This window comes from Talpa europaea (genome assembly GCF_964194135.1).
Source record: "Talpa europaea genome assembly, chromosome: 12".
NCBI classification, from domain to species: Eukaryota; Metazoa; Chordata; class Mammalia; order Eulipotyphla; family Talpidae; genus Talpa; species Talpa europaea.
Genome location: NC_140079.1, coordinates 4,608,917 through 4,631,358, shown reverse-complemented (window position 1 = coordinate 4,631,358; position 22,442 = coordinate 4,608,917). Strand labels below are relative to the sequence as shown.

The 22,442-nt window shown below is 43.4% G+C and overlaps 1 protein-coding gene across 1 annotated transcript; it reads left to right on the top strand.

The window, feature by feature from the left end:
- Positions 1-1,731: 1,731 nt before the first annotated feature.
- Positions 1,732-20,872, top strand: LOC311180644 (olfactory receptor 7A10-like; the record flags this gene model as incomplete). The annotated part of the gene is made up of 3 exons (XM_084248558.1): positions 1,732-1,823; positions 7,077-7,638; positions 20,483-20,872. 3 exons carry the CDS (start codon positions 1,732-1,734, stop codon positions 20,870-20,872), a joined length of 1,044 nt encoding a protein of 347 aa, XP_084104684.1.
- Between the last annotated feature and the right edge of the window lie 1,570 nt (positions 20,873-22,442).

Genomic DNA, 22,442 nt, shown 5'->3' with positions numbered 1-22,442 from the left:
CCCCTGTTCCACAACAACAGACACAGACGGGTCCAGTTCACTGTGAGGTGCACAGCTGGTTGGGAGACATCTGTACGGAGAGGGAGGCTGTCAGGCCAAGCCCTGTGTGCCACTAGATTGTCTGATGTCACATCCAGTTATTTCCCAGAATGTGTCTCACTGGCAAGGAGACCTGCTGGGGTGTGAAAACATCCCTATTGTGATGTGTGGCAACAAAGTGGACATTGAGGGCAAGAAAATTAAGGAAACTCCATAGACTTTCAAAGAAGACTTTCAGTACTGAGACGAGTCCATCAAAAGTAACTACAAGCCCTTCCTCTGGCTGCTAGAAGAGCAACGGGTGACCCTCACTTGGAGTTCGTTGTGGTGCCTGCTCCTGCCTCCTCGGGGCTCTCTCGGACCCTGCTTTGGCAGTGAAGTCTGGGCACGATTCAGAGGTTGCTCAGTCAACTGCTGCTCGGATGACATGGTGACCTGTGAGGGTGGGGACGCCCGGTGTCAGGAGTGGACTGTTGTGGGCAGCACCTCGCGCTGGCAGCAGGGAAGCGTGTTAGCAGCAACCTGTGCTCTAAGCAGGACACGTGCTTAGTCTCGGGGGTCAGAGGAGGCGCACGGGCTTCTGAGTGAGTGGGGCAGGTACCAAAATCTTCACTCTTGGGCCCTGCACATTTGGCTGGTTAGGAACACAGGCGTTTCCTTCTGGAGTTTCAAACATAAGGCTGCTGCGGTCACATCACAGTAAAACAAAAAAGAAAATCCTATTTGCTTTTGCAAAAGTGCCATGACAACAAGGAGTGTGGTGGCTAAAGTTTTATATAGAGGGCTCGGTTCTCAGCTTGACGAGAGAGGAACAGCACTACCGGACAAATGATGGGAGTCTGTGCCCCCAACATATTTGTGCCTTGATGATCCAGGGCACCGAGTCAAGTTGGGATCCTCAGCATAGATTTTTAATTTTTTTTTTATTTTCTCTATTTTTTTACATCATTTTTCCTTTCTTGCGCAATGTTTGCATTTTCATCTTGATTATTGTCCCCATGCAATTCCCAGCACATTTTGAAAACTTGAACACGGAATTAGAACAGGTGCTGGGTGGTTACAACATGAAGGCCGGGGAGTAACAAAACTGGATGCACTTGACATCTAATCTAGTCTCTTGGGATCAGAGAATCATTAACAAACTTTCCTTTTGCCCAATCCAGTGTCCACAGGGAACTCATGAGCTCAGAGCTTGGGGCAGGAGAGTGAGGTGTGGCTAATGAGACCGCGTGGAGGGCGGTAAATACCCTGTCTCCCTCGGTCCCTCAGACTGTCCAACCCGGGACCGGAGAGGACATGATTCCTGTCTGTGGAGCCCGACCTCTGCCCAGGGACCAGCCCTTGGCGCCCTCCTGAGATCCTGTCTGTGACACAGCCCAGATCCATCCTCAAGCGTCCAGGAGGGACTCAGATGCTACATGGAGAAGCCCCCCTCACAGCCCCCACCCAGGTGAGTCTCAGAGCCCAGCAGGCACTTGGGACAGATCCAGGGAAAATGCAAACTGAGAAGTTCTGCCTCAGGTCACAGATATCACACCAGGCCCAGGGACAAGAGGTTCCCTTGTTCTCTTGCTTGACTGAGTCGTCAATTTTTAATTAAGTTAATTAATTTGTGACTCAAAACTGTCCACTGCTCTCAACAATACAGAGATGGTGCTGACAGGGAAGAGACAGGAAGGAAAACCTGTTAGGATGCGACTGAAGGGGGAGTGGGGGTTTAACGTGGTTCCAGCAAAGTTAGGACAGATTCAGGAAGGTCTGGTGTTGAGGCAGCAGGAAATAAAGTATGAAATGCGAAGGGGATGCATGGTGGTGGATGGGGTGTGTGAAGGTGGTGTGTGTCAGAGAGCTCTAGACTAATGAAGGCAGATGACCTCACAGAGCAGCTGAGGAGATGAACAGTGTGCAGGAGATGAACAGGAGACGAACAGTATTCCCTCATAGTAGGTGCTCACATAAGTTATACTTATTATTTAATTTCAATTGGGGATCTAAAGAGTTTTCCTTTGCAACCACTGCAGTAGTCAAATCTGCATAGTTTTGCTTGTTAGTATTTTACTTTTTAAATTATAAATTGTTCTATTGTTTAAAAATGAGCAATGATTAAAAATTTAAAAAAAATAAAAATGAAAAAAAATACAAAAATAATATAGAAAATATGATGAAGGAAGGGAGCAAGGTAGCATTATAGGAGGCTCCTGAATTTCCATCTTACCATGGATATACTGAATGTATAGCTAGGGATCAAACGTCTCTCCCTGAGAGAAATCTAGAAAGTAGCTGAATGACTCGTAGATGAGAAAACACTCATATCAGAACATGTAGGCATTTTCTTAAGGCTGAGACACACTCTCACAATAAACCTCACTCCTGACATAGAGCCAAACAATCAGGAGGGAGCCCTCAACTCCCAGACTCTCTTGAGCAATGCAGGATGTGGGTGGATAGCTACCCAACTTTTAAGGTTCTTACCAGAAGCAGTGGGCCTTTAGACCTCTAAGATGCTTGCATCCATAGATCCCATGGATGGTTTGGGTTAACAGCAAATTAGTTGTGGCTGAAAGAGGATTTGTGGGCCTTCCTAGTGGTGCAAGTGATTAAGCACGGCCCTATGAAGCAATTCGCAGCTACTGCAGCCCAAGTTTGATTCCCGGCCAGGGAACTAACCCACATGGCACACACTTCTGGGCTACACCCCAGCTCTTGTATGCATAAATAAATAAATCTTTTATTTTAAAAGGAGGACTTGTTATTTGAAAATAAATAAATAAACAAACAAACAAATAAATAAATTATAAATTGTGCTCATTCTTACAGTTTACTTACTTACTAGGGCTCAGTATTTATTCTGGTATGTGATTCAAATACACAAAAAAGATTTGGAATTTCTCAGGATAAAAGTTTTGCACTCAATTCTCCCACATATGTATAGATTGTTGGCAAAATGTTCTAAAGTTTTCAATTTTGTTTGATCCTCAGTTGATTCTATTGTGTCCCACCATGGATTTTAAACATCGGCTGTTTTCTTGCATTCTTAGTGTTAATAAGCTATTATATATATTGTGTTCATAGGTCACATCTGTTTTTAGTCATTACTATGTCTCCTCACACTGTGATGTGATCTGTTGTATTTTCATTGAGATTTCACTGATATGAAACAGTGTGTACATTGGAGAGAAACATGTACATTTGATATATTTAGATTGCAGTATGATTCCCAGTTAGCAGAAGCTAACACTCTATCAATACACACAAGCGATATTTATTTTTGAAACAAAATGATTCAGAAATAATTTCTCAGCTATTTTGAAGGTTACAAGGAATGACTGTTGACTATGTCACACTATAGTAGATTCCAGAATCTTATTCATCCAGCAGCTTCAAGTGTGTATCCTCAAACAACCTCTTCCCAATTCCCCACCCTAGTCCGTGGAAGCAAGTTAAGTCTGTTTCAGATGCGCACACACAAGTGATATCCAGTATTTGCAGTTCTCTGACTCCCATCAAGGAGCAGGATGTTCTTAGGTGCTCATGTTGTCACAAAAGGCAGGGTGTCCTTCTTTCTCTTGACTAATATTATTTGATATTTCATTATATAGAATATGTATTATAACAACATGGTATCTTGTGTGTGTATTACACATTATATGTTTTACATAATCCATATATATTCATTTGGACAATTAAGAGCAATACTATATACATATATATATCACATATATATTTTATATCTATACATGTACACATTTCTTTATCTACTGATGGACTCATAGTTTATTTCTAAATTTTGGCTCAACAAACAAGGGGTGCAGATAGCTGTTCCATGTCCTGTTTTCATTGCCTTTGTACATGTATGAACAATTCACAGGGGAGTCTATCTTTGCTATTTTGAGGCGCCTCTGTTTGCTTATCCACTGTGGCTAACACAGTTTATTATCCCACTGACAGCACCCCAGGGTTCTCTGTGCTCCACTCCCACTGCTGACATTTGCTCATCTCCCTGGGAGCTCTGTCAGCAGCTGTGAGGTGAGGCTCCTGGTTCTGATTTGCATTTCCCTGGTGAGTGATCCTGAGCACCCCCTCATGTGCTTGCTGCCCATCTAGGTGTCTCCTCTGGAAAACACATATTTAGGTGCTCTCTTGTATTTGCATAGCCACTGACTTCTTTGTGACATGAAAAAGTAAGAAGCCACACGTGGTGCTACATGAACTGAAAACCTTCTGCATACAAGAGAGACAAAGGGACGATGGGCAGCCAATTTGTTCATAAAAACAGCCCCCACCTTCCCATCTCCTCATCACATTCTTCTGTATTCAAATGACAAATGATATTTTCCTCACGCATATTGGAATCCATTTTTGTTTATCTAGGTTTATCTCCCAATTAGCTTTTTCCAGTCAGAGTGGAGGGTAACTGGGGCCTGCCAAGAAGCAGATGGTACAAAGGAACTGACCCTGACAGGACGCTGTTCACACGCAGGGCAGTGGGCCACACTTGCTGCGGGTGGGAGTGCAGCCTGGTCCAGCCCTCACAGAGAGCAGTGAGGACGTGTCTCAAACAGTAAACATGGATCTGCCATTTGACCCAGTCATTCCACTCCTAGGCATCTGTCTATGATATTCAAAAAGCTAACTTCAAAGAAAACTTGCACTGCCTAGTTTATTGCAGCCCTATACATTATAGCTGACATATCCTAACATATGAGTAGGTCAAGAAGATGTAGTATATACACACCATGGATACTACTCAGCAATCAAAAAGACAAACTTTAGCCATTTGTGGCACATGGACGGAGCTTGAAATCATGAAGCTAGCTGAAATAAGTCATAAGAAAGATAGATATCAGACGGTGTGACTGATGTGTGGAATATAAAGAAACTAAATTAACAGATTAAAACAAGGTTAGAAACTAACACTTGCTAACTGACTACAGAGCTGAGATGCCAACAAGGGAGGCCGGGGGAAGGGGAAGAATGGGGTGGGAGAGAAACACAAAGGTCTGCAGTGGTGGAATACGGGTGAGAGGGTGTGGGTGCACTATGGTGGCCATACCTGGAGGGGGAACCCTGGAACTACCTCAGTTACAAAACAATAAATGAATAAATAAGGACACAAAAAGCAAAGTTCTTCATTTTTAGGTATCCAGTGTCTTAAAATGCAGAAGGGCCTCCCTGGTGGCGCAGGCGGTTGAGCGCAGCGCTGTGAAGCTGTCCGCAGCCTCTGCAGTGCCAGTTCGATCCCCACCAGCCTCAGAGCAACCCACATGGTGAGCAGACCTCTCCTGTCTCACCTGCTGTTCGCTCAGCACTGTGGATTTCATCATTCTGCCGGTTCTGTTCCCTGTTCTGCCTCTGCTGAATCCTCTCACCCTCCTGCACATCTGGCCTGTACCCCAGCCCTTATATAAATAAAATAAATATTTAAAAAAATGCAGAAGAAAATAGCAACTTTCTTTACAACATTTCTGGACAGCTGATTCTTTGAAAGGCAAACCACTTCCTATTTTCCTTGTCCTTAGTGATTTGATTTCCAATTCTCAGCTCTGCCTCAGAGCACAGGACAAAATGCCCTAAGCGCGGATCCGAAAGTGTGTGTGTGGCTAAAATAAGGGGAATAAGCCTTATTACAGGTAAAGAGATGAACAGATTGGACATCTGTCCCAAGTTGAAGCTGTCTTCTGTGATCAAACAATCAGAATTTAGATTAAGTGTGAGAGAAAGAAATGATAGTTTACAGAGGGATTTGAATTACAGATAATTTATACATGTAGGACTACTGTTCACACTTAGGCACAGCGCATGTAACACAATCCACACACCAGAAGATCAGCAAATGTACAATGTCATGACGCAGCAGGATGTCCGGGCCTCCTGCCCACTCTCTCATCTCACCCCCAACCTGGAGCACCCCCTCTTGTCACAGCATACTTCTGGGATCTGTAACTGTGCCAGGAACGCTCCTGGACAGACATCTTTTTCTGGCTATTTCCCCAAACCCAAATGTTTTTCTCATGCATATATTGTTACCACGTGATATCTCCTTCATAAAAAATCCCGATGACTTCATATTTTTTGTTCAAAGTCTCCTAATTGGAAGTGGTTATATAAGCTTCCTCTAGATTCTACCTCCTCATCCAACTGCATTATTTTACTTAACAATAATAATCACCATATGAAATATTATTTATGGAGACCACACACATACTTAAAAGAAAACTTGTTTGGGGATAGGATTTCATTTCTTTAAAAAAAAAGATTTATTTTTTTTATTATTTGAATAGAAGAGCTAGCGTGCAGGCCAGAGGTGCAGAGGATGAGAGGACTCACCAGAGACAAGGTTCGGGAGCTGGACAGCAGATCTACTGTGATCTACTGCTGAGGGGAGCAGCTGGCAAAACAGGAGAGGTCTGTTGCACCATGTGGGTCAGCAACCTGGCCAGGAATGGAATACAGGCTGTCTGGGTGGAAGCCCTGAGACATAACCCCTAGGCCATCAGGGAGGACCCAGAGCTAGGATTTTTCAAAGTTGGTCTCACTGCTTTTTCTGCATGATTCCAACAATATTTGGATAATTTAATTGGTCAAATGTATTTAAAAGAAAATCTCTAGGCCTCCCTGACGGCGCCAAGGGTTAACATGTAACCTATGAAGCTATCCACAGCCATTGCAGCACGAGTTTGATCGCGGGCCAGGGAGCTACCCACCCATATGGCAAAGCAGACCTCTCATGTCTCCCTGCTACTCCCCTCAGCAGTGTATTTCAGTCAATCTGCCTGTTCTTTTTAAAAAGAAAAATGAAAATCTCAGGAAATTTTTAAAAAAAATTTGGACTTGGAATATATTTGCATTAGATGTAAGAATGGCTAATTAAGAAGTTGGGTCATTAACAGCCTTGATAATTTCAGGTAAAATGCACCAGCTCTATAACATCAAATTTATTAACTAATTGTATTTAAAATAAATTCACACCATTTAAGCTCATTTCTGGATTGCTCTGCTGTGGTTAAGTTTCCATCACTTCTGTCTCCATCCCCCAGGCTCACCAGAGACCAGGCACCAGGAAACCAAACCAACCCCACAGCGTTCACCCTCCTGGGGCTCTCAGAAGAGGCCTCGCTGCAGCCCCTCCTCTTCTGGGCATTCTTGTCCATGTACTTGGTCACGGTCACTGGGAATCTCCTCATCATCCTGGCCATCGTCACGGACCCCCACCTGCACACCCCCATGTACTTCTTCCTCGCCAACCTGTCCTTTGCCGACATCTGCTTCACCTCCACTACCGTCCCCAAGATGCTGCTGAACATCCAGACACAGAACAAAGCCATCACCTACGCGGGCTGTCTCAGCCAGATGTTTTTCTTCTTACTCTTTGCAGGAGTGGACAACTTCCTCCTGACAGTCATGGCCTATGACCGGTTTGTGGCCATCTGCCATCCCCTGCACTACACGGTCATCATGAACCCCCAGTTCTGTGGCCTCCTGCTTCTTGCATCCTGGGTGTTAAGTCTTCTGTATTCTCTAGTACACAGCTTAATGGTTTTGCGGCTGTCCTTTTGCTCACAGCTGCAAATCCCTCACTTCTTCTGTGAACTGGACCAGGTGATCCAGCTTGCCTGTTCTGACACCTTCCTCAATGAGCTGGTGATATATTTAGCAGCGGGGGTTCTGGGGGCCATTCCTCTCAGTGGCATCCTTTTCTCCTACTCTAAGATTGTGTCCTCTATTTTGAAAATCTCCTCAGCGAGCGGCAGGTACAAAGCCTTCTCCACCTGCGGGTCTCACCTCTCCATGGTCTCCCTGTTCTATGGGACGGTGCTCGGCGTGTACCTCAGCTCTGCTGCTACCCACGACTCCAGGGACAGTGCAATCGCCTCGGTGATGTACACGGTGGTCACCCCCATGCTGAACCCCTTCATCTACAGTCTCAGAAACAAGGACATAAAGCAGGCCCTGGGGAGGCTCTTCAGCTGCAGAGCAACCCCAACGTGATGGGGGCCGCTTCCTCAGACTGTCTGGTCGGAAGCAGCAGGACTCACAGTCCATGGACTAAGTCATGATCCTGTCCTCAGTCAGTCAGAGATAATCTGTGTTTGTCTTATGTACAGATTTTGATATCAGTTTTTTTATACATTATTAATATGCTTTCTGTATTTCCTTAATTATTTTTAACTGCTCTGAATACTGGAGTCAGCACTCACAAAAGCATAGTGTACTTGAATTTTTCTTCAGGAAAATGTGTAAAACAAAAAGTTGGCATTTACCTAATAATATAAACAAATGGAGGAAAAATATGTACAACCGTGTCAGGTGAAAACAAGCAACTTACTGATGATCTCCAGAAAAATCTTGTCATATCACAGCATCCACGCGTGTTCAGGATCAATATTCAGCTGTCCCTGATTTCTGTCCTTTACTTCCATTCCTTCGGTGATTTTGTGTAGACCCGTAATATTTCTGTTCATGTCATTTTGCTCAGGGCTTTGTGAGCTAAGGCTCAGTTTTTCTTCCTTACAGAAGAACTCTTGTCAGCTTTTACTGTCAGGCAGGCAGACCAGACAGTGATAAACTCCACTGGCTTCTCTGTCTGGGAAGCTTTTATTGACATTTATATTTGAATTATTCTGCAGGATAGAGTATTCTTGGCTGGAAGTCCTTGCATTCATTGCTCTTCTTTCCTGGAGATGGACAGGGGAAATCAGAGGAGAGCCTCATTTGGGGCCTTTGCAAATGATCTTTTACTCAGGCCTCCTGTAAATTCTTCTCTTTTCCGTGATTTTTTATAACTTAATAGTGCGGTGTCAGGTGCAGGTCATTTTCAATTTGAAATCCGGGTGTCATCTCTACATCCTGGACGTTCCTGCTTATTTCATTCTTTAGGTTGGATAATTCTCAGCTATGATTTTTTGGAAAAGCATCACCCCTCCCTTCTTTCTTCACCTTCTGGATTATCCACTATCCTTATGTTTCCACTTCTAATTGTGTCTGACATTGTTTGTAGCATTTCCTTATTTTTCCTGTGTCCTTGTCTCATTTCTCTGTGTTTTCCTAACTGGGTGATTTATATATTTGGATCCTCTATTTCTGAAGTAAATTTGTTTGCCAGTTTAATTCTATTTAAAACATTTTCTATATTGTGTTCATTTACATTCAGACACTTTTGTGTGTCTTAATATTTTCCATCTCTTTGGTGAAGACCCTCCGGTTCTTTTATCTACTTTCTCAGGTCTCGCAGCTGCCCGTCTGCCCTGAGTCACCTCCCATAACTCACGGGTGTATTTAATGTTGTTGCTCCACGTCGCTGAGACTCCTCTGCTTCTCTCTCCTGTATTTATGAGCCAGAATTCTGTTCTGATCCTTTTTTCCCCTTCTATGCTCGGATGTTTCTTGATTTCTAAGTATTGATGTCACCTCATTTCCAGGTGTACAGCCGGGGTTTTGGGGGTCAGTTAATTGTTTCTCTTCTAGTTCACCTTGGGGTGAAGTGGGCAGTGGGGTGTCTGGGACTTAAGTGTTGTCTGAGTTTGTTGAGCAGTGAACTCTGTCACCTCCACCTCCTCCCCCTCCCTCCACAGAAGCTCCAATTGATCTTCAGTTGTGGGAACTTCTCTCCCCACCTCCCTATAGTTGTTCCTGCCATGGATTGAGTCTCCTGGTGACTGGAGCTGGGTCTAGTCCACAGGGTCCCATCCTGACTCAGCTGGCCTGGATATGAAGGGGGCACCTACGTGGGTGTGTGCCCATTGCACCGCTCTGGCCACAGACAGTAGCCACAGGCAATGGCCACACCACAGCCACCAGCCCTGCTGTCCATTGAGGGATCCAGTTTGCAAATGCTCGAGTCTTCTTGCTACTTTGCAAAGAAGTGCTTTGTTCTCTGTCCCACCCATCCTTTTTCTGCTCTGCGATATATTATGAAGCCATCTGGGGTCCCCTGAAAACTCTGATCTCCTCACTCTGGTAGCGGGTGGAGATTTCCTTTCCTGTGCTGGTCACTGAGCTCACAATGTCCTAGCTGGAAGAGGAAACACTTTTGTAATGTTGATGGAAGGGAAACTTGTGCATCTGTTCTGGAAGCAGTATGGAAATTCCTCAACAATGGAGTAATAAGAGCTCCCTATAATCCAATTGTCAACTTCTGAGTATGTAGCTCGAAAATATACACAAAAACTACTAATTCAAAGAGGTGTGTGTCACCCATGTCCACTGCAGTGGAATTTACAATAGTCAAGAGGCAGAAACTATCCAAGTGTCCACTGATTGAAAAATGGCCAAAATGATGTGGTATATGTAGATAATGGAAAACTGTTTATTTAGATATTAAAAAGATGACATTGTGCCCTTTGCAACAACAGAAGGGATAAAACAGAATTATTCTTACTGAAATAAGCCAAGCAGAGAAAGTCAAATACCATGATTTCACTCATGTGTGATAAAGGAAACAAATAAACAGATCATGTGAATAAAACAAAGTAAGAACAATTAGTGGCTAACAGAAAGATAGGGTAAGGGAGGTGTTTAAATCAGAAACTGAGGACAATGGTATAATGAATGATAACTTTGAACTTTTTTTAAAAAAAATATTTCTTTTTTTTTTTTAAATTTACTTATACAAGAACCGGGGTACAGGCCAGATGCGCGGAGGGTGAGAGGATTCACCAGAGACAAAGCAGGGAACAGAACAGGCAGACTGATGACAGACACTGCTGAGGGGAGCAGCGGGCGAGACAGGAGAGGTCTGCTGCGCCATATGGTACCCTCACAGGTGGCCGGGGATCAAACCGGCACTGCTAGGCTGCGGTCAGCTTCATAGCACTGTGCTCAACCACCTGCGCCACCAGGAGAGGCCCAGATTTGAACCATTAGCAATGAACTAAATGTCGCATATACCTATGTTGATTAATAATCATGTATATCTGAAATTTAAATAATGTTATAATGCAAGTTTACTTCAGTGTAATAAATTGAAAGCTAAACTCAAAGGAAATGATAAGAATTCAATGGGAGTGTCACTTTTAATAAATAGCTTTATATTAAAATTAAGTTATGTTTCAAAGTGAATAATAAAGTTATTTTGCAGTATAAAATAAATGTGAAATTACTGAATTGGAATAGCCATAAAAAATTAGGCACACATACTACATGGGTCCCTTTATACCTAATACACATAAGGTTATACAAGATTGAATATCTTTCTTAAATTATCTTTTTAAAAGATGGCCCTAAGTCAGTTTTCTCTTATCTAATAGTGTGGGAATAATAAACCAATATTCACATGGATGTTTTGAGACAAGTGCTTGTAAATATTGGTTAGTATTTTAGGATGAGTTCCATTTATGTCCAATTTTTAGGGTTTTCAGCATACCTGGATTGGATCTAACAATATAATAAACCAGTTCAGTTAATGTGGCAAGATATAAACACAAACAAAATCAGCTCCCTTCCTATATATAAACAATGAGGTAGGTGAGAAAAAAATCAAGAAAGTGATCCCACTTATAATCAAACCAAAATAAATAAAAGTTAAATACCTAGTTAGTAAACTTAACAAAGGATGTGGAGGGCCTGTATAAAGAAAACTATAAGACTGTCAAAAGAGATACAAAAAGACACGAAGAAATGTAAAGTTATTTCTTGGTCATGGATTGGAAGAATCAATGTGGTCACAATGAACATCCTACACAAAGCACTACACAGAGTCAACACAATCCCATGGAATTATCAGTGACATATTTTAAGGAATAAAACATACATTACTGAAATTCATATAGAACCACAAAAGACCCTGGACAGCAAAGCAAAATGACCAAAAAGGGAAAATGTCATTATTAAACCAGACTTAAACCAGACTTCAAACTATACTATAAAGCTATAATAAGTAAAACAATACCGGATGATTAAAATGGTCTGGAACAATGGGATAGAATCAAGACCCAGAAACAAACCAGACTTATAGGAACAGTTACTCAACAAAATAGGAGCCAAGAACATACACTGGAGCAAGAAGCCTCTTCAGGAAAAGGTATTGGGAAAACTGGACACACATGCAGAAGCATGAAACTAGATGACTCCATCTCCAAACACACAAAAATCAATTCAAAATGAATATAAAAGTCTTCCATGTAAGACCCCAAACCATAACACACATAGAAGAAAACATGGACAAAACACTCTACAATATAAATTTCAGATGTGTTTGTGGATTCATCTGTAGCAGCAAGGGAAATAAAAGCAAATATAAATAATTGGGACTGTATACCAAATGATTCTGTACAGTAAAAGAAAACATCACTACAACACTAAGACAGCCTACTAAAGGGCGGATATATTTGCACAGCATAATTCTGACAAATAAAGTCATACAAAGAACCTGGGGTGTTGAGGTCCATCCTCTCCTGTTCCACACCCACAGAGACGTGTCAAGTTCAACATGAGCTACTCAGCTGGTCAGGAGACGTCTGGTGGACGGAGAGAGGATATTAGTCCAAGCGAGTGTGCCGTTACATTGTCAGACGTAACAAGTTATTTTCAAAAGCGTGCCTGACTTGCACAGAGCCCTGGTACGGGGTGTAAAACACCGCTACTGTGTTTGTGGCAATAAAGTGGACAGTAAGGACAGAAAAGTTAAGGAAAATCGATTGTCTTCCAAAAGAAGAACTTTCAGTACTGACAGGAGTCCATCAAAAGGAACTACAAGCCGTTCCTCTGGCTGCTGGAAAAGCAAAGGGAGACCCTCACTGGAGTTCGCTGTCATGCCTGCTCCTGCCTCACCAGGGGCTGTCACGGACCCCCTTTGGCAGGGAAGTCTGGGCATGATTTGAGGTTGCTCAGACAACTGCTGCTGGGGATGAGGATGGTGACCTCTGAGGATGGTGATGCCCACTGTGAGGAGTGGAATTTGTGCTGGCAGTGGCACAGCATGTTAGCACTTCCCTGTGCTGCTAAGCAGGACCCCTGCCTACTCTTTGGGGGGCTGAGGAGGTGCACGGGCTTCAGAGTGAGTGTGGCCGCTACAAAAATCTTTGCTCTTTACACCTGCATATCAGCTGGTTAGGAACCCAGTCGTTTCCTTCTGGAGTTTCAAACATGAGGCTGCTGCAGTCACTTCACAATGAAAACAAAGAAGAAATTCCTATTTGCTTTCGCAAAAGTGCCAAGACAACAAGGAGTGTGGAGGCTAAGGTTTTATATAGAGGAACTCGGTTCTCTGTTTTATGAGAGAGGAACAGCACTATTAGGCATATTCAGGGGTCTGTGCTTGTACCACATTTGTGCCTTGATGATCCAGGGCATCAAGTCAAGACGGGCTCCTCAGGCACAGACATTTGGAAAACTTGAACACAGAGTGAGAATAAGGTGCTGGATGGTCACAGAACTGGAAGGTGCAGGAGTTCATGCATAAGGAGTAACAAAAACTGGATGCACTTGACATCTAATCTAGTCTCTCGGGATCAGAGAATCATTAAGAAACTTTCCTTTGTCCAGTCCAGTGTCCACAGGGAAATCATGAGCTCAGAGTGTGGAGCAGGAGAGTGAGGTGTGGCTAATGAGACCGCGTGGAGGGCGGTAAATACCCTGTCTCCCTCGGTTCCTCAGACTGTGTAACCCAGGACCGGAGAGGACATGATTCCTGTCTGTGGAGCCCGACCTCCGCCCAGGGACCAGCCCTAGGCGCCCTCCTGAGATCCTGTCTGTGACACAGCCCAGATCCATCCTCAAGCGTCCAGAAGCTACATGGAGAAGCCTCCGTCACAGCCCCCACCCAGGTGAGTCTCAGCCCAGCAGGCACTTGGGAAAGATCCAGGGAAAATGCAAACTGAGAAGTTCTGCCTCAGGTCACAGAGATCAAACCAGGCCCAGGGACAAGAGGTTCCCTTGTTCTCTTGCTTGACTGACTCATCCATTTTTAATTAATTTTCTTAATTTGTGACTCGAAACTGTCCACTGCTCTCAACAATACAGAGATGGTGCTGACAGTGAAGAGACAGGAGGGAAAATCTGTTACGATGAGACTGAAGGGGGAGTGGGGGGCTTAACGTGGTTCCAGCAAAGTTAGGACAGATCCAGGAAGGTCTGGAGTTGAGGCAGCAGGAAATAAAGTGTTTAATGCGAAGGGGATGACGGGAGTGAAGGGGTGATGAGCAGGGCGTCTGTGTTGGAGAGATCCAGGATTCTGGGGGCGGATGACCTCACAGAGCAGCTGAGGAGAGGAACAGTGTGTAGTGTTCCCTCACAGCAGGTGCTCACAGAAGTCATCCTTGTTCTTTAATGTCAGTTGGGGGAGACTAAAGAGTTTTACTTCACAACCACTGTAGCATTGGCCAATCTGCAGTTTTGCTTGTTGAATTTTGCTTTTTTCAATTATAAATTGTGCTCATTCTTAGTGTTCATTGATGTACAGGTTCTGATTTTTTATTCTGGTTTGTGATTCAAATATTCAAACAGAATTGGAGTTTTTCAAAATAAGTGTTTTGCACTCAATTCCCCCACATATGTGGAGATGGTTGGACAAAATGTTGAAGGTTTTCAATTTTGTGTGGGGCTCGGTAGATCCTATTGTGTCCCATTATGTATTTTAAACATTGGCTGATTTTTTCCATCTTAGTAGTAATAACCTATTATACAGATTGTGTTCATGTCACATCTGTTTTTCCTCATTACTACATCTCACATTTTGATTTGATTTGTTGTATTTTCATTGAGATTTCATTGAAACGAAACAGTGTGTAAGTTGAGAAAAAAATTTTGATTTGATATCTTTATATATTGCAATATGATTACCACTGTAGTACTAGCTACCCCCTCCATCACTACATGCATTTCATATTCAGTTTTGTCACAAAACGATTCAGAAATAATCTCTCGGCCACTTGGAAGGTTATAAGAAAGTACTGTTGATGATGGCACTATGCAGTAGATTCCAGAACCTTACTCATCCAGCAGCTTCAAGTGTGTATCCTGAACCAACTCCTACCAAATTCCCCACCCCCATCCATGTAACCAATTCAAGCCTCTGTAAGGACCACACACAGAAGTGATTTCCAGGATGGGTAGCTCTCTACTTCTGTCATGGAGCAGAATGTTCTTAGGTGCTTGTGTTGTCGCAAAAGACAGGTTGTCCTTTTTCTTGACTGAATAGTAGCTCACATATTATTACAAAGAATGTGTGTGATAACCACACAAAATTCTGTGTGTATATTACACATTGTAAGTTTTACAAAATCCATGTATATTTATGTGGAAAATTAAGATCAATTACATATACATATATATATTTATAGAGAGAGAAAGAGAGAGAGAGCCCATATATCTATACGTGTACACATTATTTTCTTTATTTGTCCACTGATGGCCTCATAGGTTATTTCTAAATTTTGGCTCAATAAACAAGGGGTGTGGATAGCTTTTGGTGTCATGTTTTCATCGCCTTTGTACACGTATGAACAGATCATGGGGGGTCTAACTTTGCTATTTGAGGCACCTCTATTCTCTTTCCCACCGTGGCTGAAGCGGTGTATTAGCCAGTGACAGCACCCCAGGGTTCTCTGCTCCCTACTCTCACTGCTGACCTTTGGCCATGTCCCTGGGAGTTCTGTCAGCAGGTGTGGGGTGACAGCCCCTGGTTTGGATTTGCATTTCCCTGGTGAGTGATCCTGAGCACCCCCTCATGCGCTTGCTGACCATCTAGGTGTCTCCTCTGGAAAACACATATTTAGGAGCTCTCTGGTATTTCATAGGAAATGACTTCCTTGTGACATGAAAAAGCGGAAGCCACACGTTGGGCTACATAAACTGAAAAGCTTCTGCATACAAGAGAGACAAAGGGACGATGGGCAGCCAGTTTGTTCCTAAAAACAGCCCCCACCTTCCCATCTCCTGGGTCACATTCTTCTGTATTCAAAGGACAAATGATATTTTCCTCAAGCATATTGGAATCCATTTTTGTTTATCTAGGTAGAAATAATCTTGGATCTGCATTTTTCACTGCTTGAAAAGTGTGTGATTTACAATTGTTCATTTTAAGTCTTTGCCAATTTATGTTTTAGAGAACCTGTGGATGTGATTAAGTCTTGTTATATCTTTTTTCACACGGTCTTAGATTTGTGCTCCATTGTGCTTAATGCATTCAGCTGATCCCGCTATATTTAACCAGACTTTATTTTTCTGGTTTCATTTATTTTAAGAATTAAATTCCTTGACATAGTCTCTATACAATCAAATAACAAAAGTGGGGAAACTAACTGACATCCCTGCTCATGTGGATGTTACGTTATGACATAGAGGGTTGAGCACAAGGAACAGCGCATGTGGGATATGATGGTCTCAGGAATAAACAACACGGAGGAAAGGGACAGACTGTTGGGGCACAAGCAGGATTTTAGCGAATATTGTCTGGGGAGGACACTGCTTGTTGGACAAGGAGCAAAACAAGGACCAGTTTATCTGTGTCAAAGAGAGATCAAAACCCAAAGTCTAAGGGTCTCTCTGGTGGCGCAAGGGGTTAAGCACCGCACTGTGAAGCAATCTGCAGCCTCTGCAGCATGAGTTCGATTCCTAAGTTCAATTCCGGCCAGCCAGGGAGAAACCCACATGGCGTGGCAGACCTCTCCTGTCTCCCCGCTGCTCCCCTCAGCAGTGGATTTCAGTAGATCTGCCTGTTCTGCTCCCCGCTCTGTCTCTGGTGAATCCTCTCACCACCACCACCCCCCCATCTCTGGCCTGTACCTCAGCTCTTGTATGCATATAAAAGCCCAAGAAAAAGAAAAGAATCAATTCCACAAAAATGAAAAACCAGAGGAGGGACAATCTCACTCACTACTGCATCATGTCACAGTGTGTGGTCACATAAGGGGGAACAGGTACAAAAACAACACTCAGATCAGGAGCCCACTGTCAACCCCACCACAGGCGAGTGGCGTGACAGCGGGTCAGTCGGCCTGGGGGCCCTGGTGTCCAAGGAACTGTTCTCCACCCGGCCTGGCTCTTCAGTTGGGGCCTCACTCACATGGTCTTTCCCTCATTAGCAAGAACTGACCTTTTAAATACGTCTCTCCTGTATGCGATGGATGCCAGATTCTTCTTACTGTGTCCTAAAATCAGACCTGTCTTTACTCTGTGATGAAGCTCACCTACCCGCACACACACACAGAAACGACACGCACGCATACACAGGTACACACAACTGATGGACGAGAACTGTTAATCAGTGGCCACGGTGTGTTCAGACAATGCATTCACACAATTTCCTGGGGGCTTTATTTGTTTTATTCTACTTCATTCATGTAAACCCAGGTCTAACCCCCTAATGGATGAGTCTCAGGATATGAAAATTCCTCTTGCGTGTTCTCCACAACTATTTTAGCATTTCCCCGTCTGTCTTTCTCAACTTGTCATTATTTTTGTGAGACCATATTGTTCATCTAGCTCATGCAACATGTATTTATTTATCTACTATTCCCAACTAAAGGAAATCAGGGTGAGGTGTCAGAGTATAGTGAATACATTAATTTCTCACTTACTATCATGGATATATTCCTGGAAACTGCAACTTTAAGAGAAATGATATATCACAAAACCAATTTTATCATAAGTTCATCGATATAAACAAGAACTAATTTTCCTATGGCAGATTTCTGGTCACTGATACATCACCAAACTTGTTGTGAGACCCTGTCACTGTTACTATTAAACTCTATTTGTATTCATCATCTACTCATTTATCTCCCAATCAGCTTTTTCCAGTCAGAGTTGAGGGTAACTGGGACCTGCCAAGAAGCAGATGGTACATAGGAACTGACCCTGATGGGATGCTGTTCAGATGCAGGGCAGTGGGCCACACTCACCGTGGGTGGGAGCGCAGCCTGGTCAGCCCTTACAGAGAGGAGTGAGGACGCGTCTCACACAGTAAACATGGGATCTGCCATTTGACCCAGTAATTCCTCTCCTAGGCATCTGTCCACAAAATTCAAAAAACTAGTTTGAAAAAAAACTTGTACTCCCATATTTATTGCAGCACTATTTATTGTAGTTGAAACATCCTAACATATGAACAGAGCAAGAAGATGTAGTATATAGACACAATGGAATACTACTCAGCAATCAAAAAGACAAACCTCTTCCATTTGTGGCAACATGGATAGAGCTTGAAATCATGATGCTAGCTGAACTAAGTCATGGGAAAGATAAATATCAGATGGTGTGACTGATGTTTGGAATATAAAGTAACTAAATTAACAGATTAAGACAAGCTGGGCCTAACCCTTGACAGTTGACCACAGAGCTGAGACCCCAAAGGGGGATACTGGGGGAAGGGGAAGAACAAGGCGGGAGGAAGCACAATGGTCTGCAGTGGTGAATATGGGTGAGTGTGGGTGCACTATGGTGGCAATACCTGCAGGGGTACCCCGATATTCCCTCGGTTACAAAAAAATGAATAAATAAGGAGACAATAGCCAGGGTTCTGTTTGTTTAGGTATCCAGTGTTTTAAAATGCAGAAGAAAACAGCAACTTTCTTTACAACAATTCTGCACAGCTGATTCTTTGCAAAGTAAAACACTCCCCATCTTCACTGTCCATAGCGATTTCCAACTGTCAGCTCTGCCTCAAGGCACAGGACAAAATGCCCTAAGAGTGGATCAGAAAGTGTGTGTGGCAGAAATAAGGAAAATAATCCTTAGGAGAGGTAGAGGAAGCACAGATTAGACATCTATCCCAAAGTTAAAGATGTCGTCTCTAATCTAGCATTCAGAATTTAGATGAAATGGGAGAGAAACAAATTATAGTTTATTGAGGGATTCAATTACAGATAATTTATATATGTGATACATAATACACACACTTAGGCACAGCACATGTAACACAATCTACACATTAGAAGATCAGCAAACGTACAATGTCATGTGCGGGAACTTCCAAGGCCTCAGGAAGTCGGGACGTCCTGCCAACCTCTCTCATCTCACCCTCAACCTGGAGCACCCCTTCCTGTCACACCCCTACTTCTGGTTCTTTAACTGTGCCAGGAAGGCTCCTGTACTGACATCTTTTCCTGGCTATTTCCCCAAACCCAAATGTTCTTCTCGTGGATATATTGTTGCCACGTGATATGACCTTCATATAAAAAAGTCCCATTGACTTCAGATTTTTTTGTTCAAATCTCATAATCGGAAGTGATTGTCAAGTTTCCTCTAGAATCCACCTCTTCATCCAACTGCATTATTTTACTTACATAATAATCACCATATGAAATATCATTTACCGAGACCACACACATATTAGAAGAAAACTTGTTTGGGGCTAGGATTTTCCTTTTTCTTCTTTCCTCGAAAAAAAATTTGCTCATTAATTCCGAGCGCATAGAACTGGAGTGCAGGCTAGAGGTGCAGGGAGTGAGAAGACACGCTAGAGACATGAGTGGGAAGCAGGACAGGCCGATCTACTGAAAGACACTCCTGAGGGAAGCAGTTAGCAAATCAGGAGAGGTCTGCGCCAGGGTCAGCTCCCTGGCCGGGGATCAAACACAGACTGTCCCGGGGCAAGCCGTGAGACATGAACCCTAGGCCACCAGGGAGGCCCCAGAGCTAGGATACTTCAAAGTCGATCTCACTACTTTTTCTCCATGATCACAACAATATTTGGATAATATAATTGGTCAAACATATTTAAAAGAAGAACTCAGGAAGTTTTCAAAGAAAATTTTGACTAGGAAAAATGTTTTTTTAGATGTACCCATGGCTCATTATTTTCAGCAACAGGGAACAGGCACTAGCTCAGTAACATGAAATTGATTCACTGAATGTATTTAAAATGAAATCACACCATTTAAACTCATTCCGTGATTGCTCTGCTGTGGTTAAGTTGACATCACTTCTGTCTCCATCCCCCAGGCTCACCAGCGACCTGGCGCCAGGAAACCAAACCCACCCCACAGCGTTCACCCTCCTGGGGCTCTCAGAAGAGGGCTCGCTGCAGCCCCTCCTCTTCTGGGCATTCTTGGTCATGTACTTGGTCACGGTCACTGGGAATCTCCTCATCATCCTGGCCATCGTCACGGACCCCCACCTGCACACCCCCATGTACTTCTTCCTCGCCAACCTGTCCTTTGCCGACATCTGCTTCACCTCCACCACCGTCCCCAAGATGCTGCTCAACATCCAGACACAGAACAAAGCCATAACCTACGTGGGCTGTCTCAGCCAGGTGTTTTTCTACATATTCTTTGGAGGACTGGACACCTTCCTCTTGACAGCCATGGCCTATGACCGGTTTGTGGCCATCTGCCATCCCCTGCACTACACGGTCATCATGAACCCCCAGTTCTGTGGCCTCCTGCTTCTTGCATCCTGGGTGTTAAGTCTTCTGCATGCTCTGTTACACAGCTTAATGGTTTTGCGACTGTCCTTTTGCTCACAGCTGCAAATCCCTCACTTCTTCTGTGAACTGAACCAGGTGATCCAGCTTGCCTGTTCTGACACCTTCCTCAATGAGCTGGTGATATATTTAGCAGCGGGGGTTCTGGGGGCCATTCCTCTCAGTGGCATCCTTTTCTCCTACTCTAAGATTGTGTCCTCTGTTTTGAAAATCTCCTCAGCGAGCGGCAGGTACAAAGCCTTCTCCACCTGCGGGTCTCACCTCTCCGTGGTCTCCCTGTTCTATGGGACGGCGCTCGGCGTGTACCTCAGCTCTGCTGCTACCCACGACTCCAGGGACAGTGCAATCGCCTCGGTGATGTACACGGTGGTCACCCCCATGCTGAACCCCTTCATCTACAGTCTCAGAAACAGGGACATAAAGCAGGCCCTGGGGAGGCTCTTCAGCTGCAGAGCAACCCCAATGTGACGGGGGCCGCTTCCTCAGATTGTCTGGTCGGGAGCAGCAGGGCTCATGATCCACAGACTAAGTCATGATCCTGCCCTCACTTAGTCAGAGATAATCTGTTTGTCTTATTGTATTGAACTTGATATCAGTGTTTTTTACATTATAAATATATTTTCTGTATTTCCTTAATTATTTTTAGCTGGTCTGAAAACTGTGGTCAGTATTAAGTAAAGCATAGTCTCAATGATGTTTTCTTTAGTAAAACGTTTAAAACGGAAATTTGGGTACTTACAAAATAAGTACAAAACATTGGATACTTACAATAATAATAAACTGGGTCCTTACAAGATATGAAGGAAAAATATGTACATCTGTTTCAGGTAAAAACAAGCAACTTATGAATTATCTAGAGAATAATCTTGTCATATCAAAGTATCCATGAGTGTCCAGGGCTAATACTCAGTTGAACCTAATTCTGTCCTTCACTCTCTTCCTTTTGATGCTTTGTTGTTGACCCATAATATTCCTGTTCATGTCATTTTGCTCAGGGTTTTTTCATTTTTTTCTTTCTTGTAGAAGAACTCTTGTCCGCTTAGTGTCAGGCAGGCAGATGTGACAGTGATCAACTCCATGACTTCTCTGTCTGGGGAAGCTTTTATTCACATTCATAATGGAATAATTCTGCAGGGTGGAGTATTCTTGGCGGGAAGTCCTTGTGTTTAGGATTATGAGCACTTCCTTCCTCTCCTGTCCTGGAGAGTGACTGGGGAAAAAATCTGAGGAAGCCTCCGTTGGATGCCTTTGCAAATCCTCTTTTATTCATGCATTCTGTAATTTTTTTTCCCTTTTTTTCTGATTTTTAATAATTTAAATAGTGGGGTGTCAAGGGTAGGTCATTTTCACTTTGAAATTTGGGTGTTATCGCTACTTCCAGAATGTTCACGGTTATTTCAATCTCTAGGTCTGGAAAATTCTCAGCTACGATTTTTTGAAAGGCAAAACTCCTCCCTTCTCCCTTCATCCACTATCCCTATGTTTCCACTTCTAATTGAGTTTGACATTGTTTGTAGTGTTGCCTTATTTTTCCTGTGTCTAATTCTCATTTCTGTTTTTCTTATTGGGTGATTTATACATTTGGATCATCATTTTCTCAAGTTATTTTGTTTGCCAGTTTAATTCTACTTAAAACATTTTCTATATTTGGGTTCATTTACATTTAGACACTTTTGTGTGTCTTAACATTGTCCATCTCTTTGGTGAAGACCCTCCGGTTCTTTTATCTTCTCTCTAAGGTCTCGCAGCTGCCCGTCTGCCCTGAGTCACCTCCCATAACTCACGGGTGTATTTAATGTTGTTGCTCCATGTCGCTGAGACTCCTCTGCTTCTCTCTCCTGTATTTATAGCCAGAACTTCTGTTCTGCTTTTTTTTTTCTTCCTGCACTCAGAAGTTCCTTGGTTTCTAAGTTGATGTCACCTCATTTCCAGGTGTACAGCTGGGGTGCTGGGGGTCAGTTTAATTGTTTCTCTTCTAGTTTACCTTGGGGTGAGGAGGGCAGTGGGGAGTCTGGGACTTAAGTGTTGTCTGAGTTTG